The 13,467-nt window shown below is 40.5% G+C and overlaps 1 protein-coding gene across 1 annotated transcript in view; it reads right to left on the reverse strand.

Annotated features, from left to right (window-relative positions):
- The window catches only part of ANKRD17 (ankyrin repeat domain 17), a 163,520-nt gene extending 150,053 nt beyond the window's left edge, over nt 1-13,467 (reverse strand). Inside the window, 1 exon segment of the mRNA XM_014529477.1 lies at nt 13,309-13,467. Coding sequence (XP_014384963.1) covers nt 13,309-13,419 — 111 coding nt within the window. The 5' untranslated portion in view covers nt 13,420-13,467.

Here is a 13,467-nt window from a genome sequence, read left to right on the forward strand (position 1 = left end):
AATTTTTGTGCACCGGGCCTCTAGTATATAATAAAAGCCTAATATGCAAATCAACCAAACGGCAGAATGACCCATCACTATGACATGCACTGACCACTAGGGGGAAGATGCTCAATGCAGGAGCTGCCCACAGCCTGCAGGCCCCAGGCCAGCCAAGGCGGTTGCCAGTGGGGGCTCCCAATCGCCCCACTAGTAGCCCCACAGAACGAGGTGACCAGTGGCAGCAGTGGGAGGCGGAGCTGGCGAGCGGGCGGCACCAGGCTGGCCAAGGCAGGTGGCAGCAGGGGCCCCCAATCGCCCCGCCGGTCGCCCCACAGAGGGAGGCAACCGGTGGCAGTGGCAAGGGGCGGGGCTGGTGAGCGGGTTGCCCCACCAGTTGCCCCACAGATTGGCCCTGATCGCTGGCCAGGCCTAGGGACACTACCCCTGCACAAATTCTGTGCACCGGGCCTCTAGTCTACATATTTAAAAGGCTAATAGGCAAAGTGTCCCCTCTGGAGTTCGACCGGGAGACTGGGGTTGCCAGTGGGGGCTCCCAATCGCCCCACTAGTAGCCCCACAGAACGAGGTGACCAGTGGCAGCAGTGGGAGGCGGAGCTGGCGAGCGGGCGGCACCAGGCTGGCCAAGGCAGGTGGCAGCAGGGGCCCCCAATCGCCCCGCCGGTCGCCCCACAGAGGGAGGCAACCGGTGGCAGTGGCAAGGGGCGGGGCTGGTGAGCGGGTTGCCCCACCAGTTGCCCCACAGATTGGCCCTGATCGCTGGCCAGGCCTAGGGACACTACCCCTGCACAAATTCTGTGCACCGGGCCTCTAGTCTACATATTTAAAAGGCTAATAGGCAAAGTGTCCCCTCTGGAGTTCGACCGGGAGACTGGGAGTTTGATTGCTCACTATGATGTGCGCTGACCACCAGGGGGCAGCGCAGAACATGGCAGGTGACCAGCAACGGCGAAGATGCTGAGGGAGCAAGGGAAGGAGGAGGCAGAGAGGCGGGGAACCTGAATGGCCCTGATCGCTGGCCTGGCCTAGGGACCCTACCCATGCACGAATTTCGTCCACCAGGCCTCTAGTAGCTTATAAAGTGCTTAAAAGCGTATCTGACCTGCCAAACATCATTTTATACTTAATAATTTGTTCTTGTATGCTTGAGGAAACCATCTCCCTCTTATACAAATTCCACAATTTCCAGTAAAATGCTTAAAGTAGTTCTCATAATTAACTTATTTTAAAGGTAGCCATTTGTATAACTTGATTTTTTTAGCACTCCAGCTTGCTTAAAAAACTATAATTTAAGTAGAATTATTATAGTATACCTAGGTCATAGGATCTTTTCCAGTTTACATTTTCAATACTTAAAGGTGTATCACAAAATATATTTTAAAAAATCAAATCTAAAAACATACAATTAGAAGTCTGCTTCCCAAACAATTCTGTTTCTGATGCAACAATCCTAAAACTAAGTTTCCAAAAAACATTTTACCTATGTAAAGCATAAACAGGATGCCAACCTGCCTTTAAATTGAAGTAGCATAAAAATAAAATTATTTCATTCAACAAATATTGTCTGGCTAGGGCCATAGCATCAGTTTCTTTTCTTGTTTTAAAAAAAAATGTTTTTATTGATTTTAGAGGGTCGAGAGATAGAAACATCAGTGAGAGAAACATCAACCAGCTGCCTCCTGCACACCCAGCACTGGGGAATCAAGCCTAAAACCTAGGCATGTGCCCTGACCGGAATCAAACCTATGATGCTCAATCCATTGAGCCACACCAGCCGGGCTCAGCTCCTTCTTTAAAAGAATTTAAAAGATCATTTCTCTTTCCATCTTCTTTCTTCAAGTTCTTCCAGGAGACACACCCAGCCTCCAGTATTTGTGGTTCTTATTAACCACATCACTTCCTCCTTATGGATAAGCCAGGCTTCAAACCCAGGTATTTAATACATCAAGAGAAAATGTCATCTTATTTAGAGGCACTGGCAGGAGGACGGACTCAGAATTTTCCCATATATCAAAATTTTTAACAATAAACTTTAAAAGAAAGAATCATGGAAAGGATTCAGGAATTGACATACCAAATCAAGAATCTAAGCCAATCAAGAAATAATTATGCATACTACATATAAGTAGTCACACATATCCTATGCAACTTTCCAATTTCTGGAAAAGGTTGCTAAGAACTCAGTCATTTGATTTTCCATACATTCCCTCTCTGGTAATAACTGGGGATTTCCTTTTTATCCTTAGAATTCTGATATTTTACCAGATGTGTCTAGATGTAGATCTTTTTCCATTTATCCTGCTTGGTACTAGATGGGCTCTTTCAATCTGAAATACATTATCTTTCTCCAGTTTATGAACTTTTCTTCAGTTGTTTCTTTCAATATTTTCTCCATCGCATTGTTCCTGTTCTCTGCTTAAAGAACTTTTATTTACAGATGTGAAGACTTTGTGATGTATTTTCTATACCTCTTTAATTTTCTGTTTTATTCCACATTTTTGTTTTTTTGTTGCACACGCAGAGTTCCTTTTTAGTTCCAAATCAACAAATCAGTCTTCATTCATGCTAAATTGTTATTTAGCCCTGTGGTCGGCAAACCGCGGCTCACGAGCCACGTGCAGCTCTTTCGCCCCTGGAGTGTGGCTCTTCCACAAAATAGCACCTGTGGGCGCGCACGTACAGTGCAATTGAAACTTCATGGCCCATGCACAGAAGTCAGTATTTTGTGGAAGAGCCGGCATTTTGTGGAAGAGCCACACTCAAGGGGCCAAAGAGCCGCATGTGGCTTGCGAGCCGCGGTTTGCCGATCCACAGTTTGCCGACCACTGATTTAGCCCATCCATTACATTTTTTCTTTATAATTTTCTGAATCTTTTCTGGTTCTCTGCCCCCTTTGCAGTGAAACTTTGATTAATCATTACAACACGTTCTTAAATCTTAAATGAAATACAATTGTATTTTTTCTTTGAAGTTTTCTTCTGAATTATATCTGAGGTCAATTGTTCTTTTATTATCTTAGTCCTCTTCCATGTGATTCTCCTCAATTGTCTGATTATCCCTGTTTATACTGGTACACAAAAGATTACTTTAGAGAGTACAGGAAGCCAATGTGGGCTTTCTCTGAGGTTGTTCAGGTTTCTTTTCCCAATTGGAAATGTAGTACTTAAATGGAAATGTATACTATTTAAACAGACAGGGCATATGGATAAGCAGATACCACAGAGGAAGGCACACTTTCTATCTTCTTCAAAATTTCTTGTTCTCTAATGGTACCTGTAGTGGACTATGAACTGTAATTTTACTGTTCAACATGCTTTTCCCCCCACCCCTTTTTCTTTCACATATTCTCTCTTGTCTGTAGGAAAAATATTCTATGTGATTTGGGTGGGGTGAGTCTTTCCAACCACCATAGGGATGGCCACATGAAGGTACCTGGACACGAAGTTGAGCTTGCTAGGTACCGCCAAAATTGTTTTTTCTCTGGAGTAGCATGCTTTAGTGCTTCTGCTTCTCTCAGGTTCCAACATCTCAGTAGCTGTCCTACTCAACTGTTGGTCTACGTTGTTAAGAGATCGGATCTTAGACTTCAGGCCCAAGGACAGGCATCAATGCTACTGGAGCTGTTTAAACTGTAGAAAGGGCAGGAAGGAGGCCCACCTAACCTAGCACTTTGAATTCTTTTAAAAATTCTTGATTATTACCCAACTAGTGGCCCGGTGCACAAAATCCGTGCATGGGGGAGGGGGTGTCCCTCAGCCCAGCCTGCACCCTCTCTAATCTGGGACCCCTCGGAGGATGTCCGACCAGCAGCAATCCGAGACCGCTGGCTCCTAACCACTCACCTGCCTGCCTGCCTGATCACCCCTAACCACTCTGCCTGCTGGCCTGCTCGCCCCCAACTACCCCTCTCCCGCCGGCCTGCTCGCCCCCAACTGCCCACCATGCAGGCCTGATCTGCCCCAATTGCTCCCCCCACTGGCCTGCTTGCCCCCAACTGCCCCCCACTGCTGGCCTGTGCACGGGGGAGGGTGTGTTCCTCAGCCTGGCCTGCACCCTCTCCAATTTGGGACCCCTCGAAGGATGTCCTACTGCCAGTTTACAGGGATCGGGCCTAAACCAGCAGTCGGACATCCCTCTCGCAATCCGAGACTGCTGGCTCCTAACCACTCACCTGCCTGCCTGTCTGCCTGATTGCCTCTAACCATTCTGCCTGCCGGCCTGCTTGCCCCCAACTGCCTCCCCCCACTGCCGGCCTGATCACCCCCAACTGCCCTTCCCTCCTGGCCTGATCGCCCCTAACCGACTCTGCCTCAACCCCGCCCACCATGGCTTTGTCCGGAAGGACGTCTGGAAGGTCTCCCAGCCTAATTAGCATATTACCCTTTTATTAGTTTAGATAGATTGCCCACTACTGTTCTTTGTATTTGTTGATTCCAAGCATGGAGCCTTTCTGAGATTCTCCTAGGAAAACCTGAGCTTACCTCTGTTATCTTGGGTTCCAGTTTCCTCTAAGATTTTGCTGTTAATCCATTCCTGTGAACTTTCTATCTTCAAAATTTCTGGTCCTCTGATGAACTATAATTTTACTGCTCAACATGTTTTTTTCCCTACCCCCTTTTCTAGTCACATAATCCCTCTTGTCTGTAGGAAAAATATTCCATGTGATTTGGGTGGAGATGATTCTTTGCAACTACCATGGGGGTGACCACATGACCCATGTCTGGCTAGAATACCCCATCCCCCTCTCCTTTGCAGCCATCTTTGCCTGGCTGAAAATAAAGTTAATACAGAAGGAAAGACTAAAAATATTGAAAGAAAAACAGTACTGATGACATTATTCAAATCTAGATTTATCCATGTTTAAGTTGGATCTTCACCTCTCCTTCCCCACACACATGCAAACATACATTAAAGTTACAGAGATAATGAGGTCCTTTTTCTCCTCTTTGTAGTAGTTTGACTAATATAATAATATCTGTTCCTGCTTTCCGAACTGTAATTTAATTGAATCTTTAAGCAATATCAGTGCAATGTTCAAAAGAAAGGAAGTAAAAGAAATTTGCTTTCCTGGCCAAGTAGTTCAGATGGTTAGAATGTTAGAACATCATTCAGATACACCAAGGTTGTGGGTTTGATCTCCAGTCAGGGCACATTCAGAAAACAACAAATGAATAAATAAGCAGAACAACAAATCCATGTTTCTTTCTTTCTTTCTTTCTCTCTCTCTCTCTCTCTCTCCCCTTCCTCTCTCTAAAATCAGTAAATGACATACACAAAAAAGAACAAAATTTGCTCAATCTACTGTATTTAAAAGAAAAGTTAGGGCAATAACTGTAAAATAAACCTGAAAAAATGAAATTAAAGCTTTATAGTTTGGTGTTAAACATATAGTGAATAAATAGATGTAAACTTTATTATAAGTACATCTTACCATTACATAAGGTAGTCTTCATACCACTAGGGGGGGAAAGCAAATATAAAATATAATTCTCTCTTAATTAGTTCTTTTCTGAGGCAAGATTACAAAGAGAATGAAGAAGGGAAGGTTGGTAGAGATTTAAAATTTTCTAATCTACTATTACCCAAAAAAAACCCAACACTTTGAATGGTTATGCAGTGGCAATCCCTGGAAGAAAAATTCCGTTAACTATTGGTGTGATTATTGGGACATAGGTAGGGAAAAGGTTGTTTAATTTTTATTTTTGGAGCTGATAAAAAGCACGAAGGTCACTGAACTCCTCAATGAATAAAATGAAATCCAGTAATCTTCACCTGAGATTCATAATCCATGGTTCATAAACCTATGCCTCAAGAATTCTATAACCCTCTTGAAACAATTTATAAAATGCTCTATGTATATATTTAAGTACATTTGGGGGGGGGGAGAACAGTTCCATAATTTTCATTAGAATCGAACTAAAATCCACGACCTAAAAAAGGTAAAAACTGTTCCTGACTGCAAAAAACTCCAATGACAACTTCATTCAAGAATTATAAGTGACGCCCTAACCAGTTTGGCTCAGTGGATAGAGCGTCGGCCTGTGGACTGAAGGGTCCCAGGTTCGATTCCAGTCAAGGGCATGTACCTGGGTTGTGGGCACACCCCCGGTGGGGGATGTGCAGGAGGCGGCTGATCGATGTTTCTCTCTCATCGATGTTTCTGACTCTCCATCTCTCTCCCTTCCTCTCTGTAAAAAATCAAAAAAATATATTTGAAAAAAAAAAAAAAAAGAAGACCCACCTATACGTGTATTTATATGGGCAGTCTATGATGAGCTATTAATGTAAAAAGAAAGCTTCAGAATATTTTTATCATGACCCCATTTAACACAAAACAAAATCTGTTTACAAAAATATGCATGGGGATATATATGTGAAAATGCAAAAAATGGGGCATGAAATATATACACTTAAAATCTGTACCTTGGGATAAAAAATAAGGGATATTTTCAATTCTTACTGCTTTTCTTCTTCTACAGTTTACATTTACTACATGTTTAATAAAAACAGAAAAAAAATGCAATCTCCCTTTAAGATTCCTCCCACATAGATGAATTAAAATAAGCAGAAATAAAACACCAGTCACACTTTAGTATCATTGCTGCATACTTTAGAATAGGTTTGGTTTAAAAGATCTATCATCCCTATAATAGAATTAAAACTCATCTACCTCAGATCTTATAGCAGCTCTTTTATTTTATTCAGGCACTGCCTGAATAACAACTGCGTCGGTTTTAAAATATTACCAGTTTATCTGAAATATATTTTTAAAACGTGGAAACAAAACTAAAGAACACTGGAATAATAATGCAAAAGAACTAAAACATTATTCATAGAGTTTATAGGTCCTGCCCTAATAGTATTTGTAGAAATGTACAAATCCAAAGACAGCTCACTTAATACTAATCTTAAGGACATTATGCTAAGTGAAATAAGGCAGTCACAAAAAGACAAATACTGTATGATTATACTTGTGCAAGGTATCTAAAAGTAGTCAAATTCATAGAAACAGAAAGTAGAATATGGTTGCCAGGAGTTGTTTAATGGGTATAATGTTTCAGTTCTGCAAGAGAAAATGTTCTGAAGGTCTGTTGCACAACAATAGGAACTGTACATTTATATGGTTAAAATGGTAATTTTATGTGTGTTGCTTATCACAATTAAGTTTTTTAATCATTAAAAAAATAAGAGATATGAACCAAATTACATAAACCACTTAAAAATCACTACACTATCAAGAGATCAGATAAAGCACTTGATCAAACTCTTTTCTAACTTCTCCATGGTAAATACAATTTAAAATATAACATGTAAGATTAAGAGTAAATATGATGCATATAAACTGAATCTATAAAGCATAAAATCTTTATGAGATGTAAGGAAGGAAATTAGTTTCTCCCAATAACTTTGAAAATCTAATATTAAGTGAATAAAATTAACAGAAAATACAAATTAAAATGTTAACAAAATCAAATCTAACAGTGTGTTAAAAGAGTAATACCATACTGAGTACTTTAAACACATTAATATTAGGAAATTTATTACTGCAATTAGTTATATGAACAGACTTCATGGAAGAGGGGAAGAAATATCTCTTTCAATAGATCCCAAAAATACATCTGATAGAATTCATTATATATTTCTGATATAATGTAGTAAGCTAATAGAGATACTCTAAATTGATACAAGCTATTTGCATTATACTTAATAGTGACACAACAGAACTCCCAATAAACAAAGGAAAAATAGACAACCTCTACTACTACTTTTATTTAACATTTAGGGAGTGTTCAAAACTGATGCAATAAAAGAAAAACAAGTAAGAGGTATAAATGTTGAAAAAGAGACAAAAGACAAAATCATTGAGCAGGTTAGAAAAAAACACACCCAGACTAAACTGGCTTAACATGAGAATTCAGGTTAGTGGCCATATACTCAAGATCAATAGGTTCCTATACACCAACTATAACTAATTAAAGAGTGTAATGGAAGAAAATATACCATTCAAAATAGCAATAAGGACTACAAAAATAATCTAGAATAACCTTCACAAGAAATGTGAAAAACCTATATGAAAACTATAAAAGTTCATTAAAGACAGATGAAGGGCCTGAAAAAAAAAGAGGCATGCCATGTTTCCGGATACATACCTATTTCTTCCCAAATTAATCCAAATTTTAATGTAATTCCAATCAAAATCTCAATGGACATATATTACAGTAATTTACAAAAGCTATCTGACAAGCTAAATTTACAATATCCAAAAGTCTTGACGAAGATGATCAATGAGGGAGAACTGCCTTCTAAGACATCAAAGCATGCTAACAAATTAGGTTGAACAATATGAAATCAGATATTTGGTAACTTTTGAGGCACAAAACAAAGCAATTTCAAAATGTTCTACCTAATAACTAAAATTGGTACAGAGAAATAAACAAATGGCTGTTAGGAATGTGGGAATGTTAAAACATTGACATTTCCCACCATCCACAAATCCCTCTCTAAGTGCTAAGAAACAGGGAAGATTCCACAAAGTATATAATACTAATAAAGCTTGGCTCACTCCAGTTCAGTTTACCCAGTTACAGGCATAAAATGGAAGTGGAGGACTGAGGAAGAGAAGAGGCACTGGGGGGAAACGTTTCTTCCAACAATCCTGGAAAAGAAAGTATTTCTAATTTGAAACCTAAAAGCAGAGTAGAAACAAAGAGCCAAGGGAAGAACATCCCAGAAAGAAAGTAAAAAGACCCCAAGTGAGAAAGTCTGCATGTTCTAAGAACAGAAAGGTCAGAAGGTGACTAAAAGATAGCAAATGAACTGAAAAGGATATAAAATGAGCATAGAAGAGTAAGAAGGATCATCCATACAATGTCTTACATACTAAGGACTCTGGGTTTTATTCTAAGAGCAGGAGAAGTCAAATAATGAGTAATATTTCAGAAAGGTTAGCCTAGTTGCTGCATGAAAAATGAAATATGGAGAGAGAGAGAAGAGAGCTAGGGAAAATTAGGAGGCTACTATGATATCCAAGTAAGATAATAGCCTGGACTAGGGCAAGGACAGCCAAGCTGGAGAGAAGTGGGAAGCTTCAAGGTATATTTTGGAGGTCTTATGTCCAATATCCTTTCCCTTCCCACTCCTCCACCTCACATTTTGGTAATAGAAAAATTCTTTCTTTGGGAAACCATCCCATGAGGCCCAGGTGGAAATGACCTCTCCTAGACAGGGTGGGAAGATACGACCTAGACTAAATATGAGATGAGATGGATTGACTTCATAAAATAAGCCACAGGAGTAAGTCTACAAGGAGCTGAGCAGAGCTGCTGAAGACAGGAAACACTGAAGCTATCACTCATTCATTCATAGGACTGCCAGGAGTCAGAGCCAACTTAACAGCATGTAACACATAGCCTTAAGCAAAGCATCTTTTTCCTTAGTGACAGTGGCTGGTTCAGGAATGGACACATGAGCCAAGCCAGGCCAATAAGACTGTTTCATAAATGCAGAGTGATTTTTTTTTTCTTGTATTGTTAGCAAAAACAAAAAACAAAACAAAACAAAAAAACCCACACAATGGAATTACATCAGCTTAAGACATTATCCCTCAATATCCACACTCCCCCTTTTCTTTCATTAAAATACTTCTCAAGCTCTGGCTGGGTATAATGGTCACATAGCAAAACAAAATCTTAGCTATGGACATATAACTAAGTTCTGGCCAGTGTAATATAACAAGAAGTGGTTTTTTCAATTTCTTGGTTAATTCCTTTAAAAGGAAGCTATCTGTGCTCACCTGTTTCTTATTTCACATGGGCTGGGTATTAGTTTGCGAGGACTGCCACACAAAATACCTCAGGATAAGTGGCTTAAACAACAGAAATTTATTCTCATAGTTCTTGAGGTTAGAAGTCCAAGATCACGATGTCACCAGGCTTGGTTTCTTCTGAGGACTCTCCTTTTGGCTTGCAGATTACCTGCCGAGGGACCTGAGGCCGCGCCCCTCGCCCGGCAGGGCTTAACAAGGGCCTCAGGGCATGCCTCATACCCGGCCTGGGTGACCTCAGGCTGCGCCCCCTACCTGGCGTGCACCGAAGGACCTGAGGTTGCGCCCCCCACCCAAAACTGAGCCAGGGGACCTGAGTCTGCACCCCTCGCCCGGCAGTGTTTAACTGGGGCCCTGAGGCTGCGCCCCCCGACCCTGCGGGGCTTGACGGGGGCTCTGAGGCTGCGTCCCCCTATGTCCAAATTTCCTCTTATAAAGACACCTGTCGAATTGGATTAAGGCCCACCCACATCACCTGATTTAACCTTAATTACCTTTCAAACACTCTTATCTCAATATTCAGTCACATTCTGAGATACCAGGGGTTAGGGCTTCAACATGAATTTTGAGGGAAGACAATTTGGCCCATAATAAGCTGAAAAAATAGATGTGATACTGGTGAGCCACATAAGACCTTGTAGATGAAGATAATACCCTGAGGCAGAACTGTCCAAAAAGATTTCTGTGATGACAATATTCTATATCTGCGCTGTCCGATATGGCAATCACTAGCCACATGTGACTATCTCATTAAATAAAATTAAAAATCCAGACCCTCAGTTGTACTAGCCACATTTCAAGAGCTCAATAGCCATATGTGGCTAATGGCTACCACATTGGACAGCACAAGTTAAGGGGTGATGTAACAAAACAGAATCTTAGATCTACATGTGACCTGAGGACTATACCCCAGAGCAGTGGTCGGCAAACTGCAGCTCGTGAGCCACATTATTGATCTAACATACGAGTAATTTGAGTTACGAGCTCCGTCACGGAACGAATTAAACTCGTAAGTCAAGGCCCCACTGTATTAAAATATTTCCTCTAATTAATCCCCTTTTAATATGCACGAATTTCGTACATTGGGCCACTAGTCTTATTATAAACCTCCTTCTTCTTGTTCTACTTCTTTCAATACATCCTAACTGATACAACTATTCAAGCCTATTATTTCAGATACTTTCAAGGTAGGCAGGTAATAGAAAGAGATTGAGAGAGAAACAGGCCTAGCACAGAGACTAGTAAGAGAGAATGAAATTTTCAAAAATTACAACAAAAAGATATTGCTATAGTTATTGTCACATGGTACAGACAATAGAAATCTATGAAGCTTTTGAAATTGTTTACCAACAAACTATATTAGTGGCTATGAAAACCTGTGATTGAACTTTAACCCTGCAGCCCCTAAATCTATACTGAATGGTAGGAAGCTACAAAAGTTGTCCAATTCTTAGGAATGTCGTATTCTTAAATGCCTACTACTTCAGATGTAGTAAAAGGTAACAGCCCTAGCTGGTTTAGCTCAGTGGACAGTGCATCGGCCTGCAGACTGAAGGGTCCCAGGTTCAAGTATCACATAATCTATGTTGCGTGAACCACACGTGTGTTAAAGTTTCTCTGTTCAAACAACCCATCCTATACTTTAACAACAGAACAGAAATGGAGGGCTAGTATAACAAATTCCTAAAAACTCTGATAAGGCTTAGAGGACAGGTAGCAAAGAAACATAACTCAGGCTGGAAAGCTAATAACCTCAGTTATGTAGTAGCAAAACATTAAAACTCTTGCCTAGCCGGCATATCACATGACTAACAAAAATGTACCTCTAAGAAAAGCAGTTAGAAAAACTCAGAATACTGATATGTTCTGGCTATTTAAAGAACAACCAGAAAGATCAATTCAACTAAAAATAAGATGGTTTGTGCTCTGGCCTGTGTGGCTCAGTAGGTGGGGATCATTCCATGTACTGAAAAGTTGTGGGTTTAATTCCTGGTCAAGGCACATGCCCAGGTTGCATCAACGGCACATGCCTGAGTTGTGGGCTCAATCCCCAGTGGGGGGTGTGCAGGAAGCAGCCAATCAATGATTCTTATCATTGATGTTTCTATCTCTCCCTTCCTCTCTGAAATCAATCCACACTAATAAGAGTAATATGCAAATTGGTGTCACTCCACTATGCCCACCAGCCAATCAGGATGAGTATGCAAATTAACCCAACATATGCAGACACAGAGCGAAGACTGAAGGCTCTGCCCGAGCGAAGACTGAAGACGACTGAAGACTAAAGACGACTGAAGACTGAAGAGGCTAACCAAGAAGAAAGGAGAATAGCAGCCATTTTGTAAATACCTTCTCTCAGTTATTCAAATACTAATCTAGGTGCTAGTGTGGGGTTGATTTTGCAGATGTAATTAAAGTCTCTAATCAGTTGACTTTAACCTAGGGCTGTGGTCGGCAAACTGCGGCTCGCGAGCCACATGCGGCTCTTTGGCCCCTTGAGAGTAAAAATATATTTAAAAAAAAAAGGGGGGGGGGGAGAAGATGATAAACAAGGAAGAATCACCTAAGAACAAAGCCAAGGCCACACATAATAATCAAAAGGTCAATCCCCCCCATAAAGCAAAATCAGAGTTTAAACAAGTAACTTACACAGTTGCCACGGCAAAGTATTCTGCCTAGATGGATTTCATTACTAATATGAACCATGACTGCTGTCTACTTTCTATTCTTCCCTTCTCCAAAGAAGCTTTTATTAACATTATCTTATTCCTATTCACCACTCTACAATGGATTGGGCAAAAGAGAGAGATACGTTGTTTATTATTATACAAAAACATTTTTCTACATCACGAAAATACTGAAAACAGACAGAGAATATATGTAACAAATAGAACTGTGAAGAATATCCATAAATATAAATAACACCAACAAATCACTAAAAAAAGTCATCCTTAGTGAGCTTGACCTAGTCCAACTCTTAAAGAGAATGGGTTATTCCTAGCAAATCAGACCCCAAATAGCGGCTGAGTCTACAACTGCTCTCACTTCCTGGATCTTCCTTTCCTGACTGCCTATGGAGAACAGCATGTGACCATCAGTTCCAACCTGAGATCTTCCCTTCCTGCTTTACAAATTTTGGACTTGTTTAGTCAGTCCTAAGAACCGTGTAAGCCAATTCCTTGTAATAAATCTCTTAATACATATCTATCTAACTCTATCTTACCTAATAAAGAGAGAATATGCAAATTGACCATCACGCCATACCGGTCAAGATGGCTGCGCCCACAGCGGAGGCCGAGTTCCCATAATGAGCCTTAAAGCAGGGACCTGAGGCTGCATGGCGCTGGGCCGGGGCAGGATTTTCAAAAGAAAGCAAAATGAAAAAAAAACACATGAAAATTTACTCAATGTCAATAGTAATCAGAAAATTGAAAACCAAAACAAAACACTATCTTTAAAAGATTTAAAAAACTAAGATGACTGACCATTTCCAACAGCATTCTTATACACTTTTGATGAAAGTAAAACTTGGGAGTATTCCTCAAATTTAACATGTGCATAACTCTGGTCCAGCAATTCCATTTCCAGGAATCCATCCCAAAGAAATGTTTTTATACTAAAAAATAATGTAAAAGGATGTTCAA

The sequence above is a fragment of the Myotis brandtii genome, unplaced genomic scaffold (genome assembly GCF_000412655.1).
Source record: "Myotis brandtii unplaced genomic scaffold, ASM41265v1 scaffold681, whole genome shotgun sequence".
Taxonomy (NCBI): domain Eukaryota; kingdom Metazoa; phylum Chordata; class Mammalia; order Chiroptera; family Vespertilionidae; genus Myotis; species Myotis brandtii.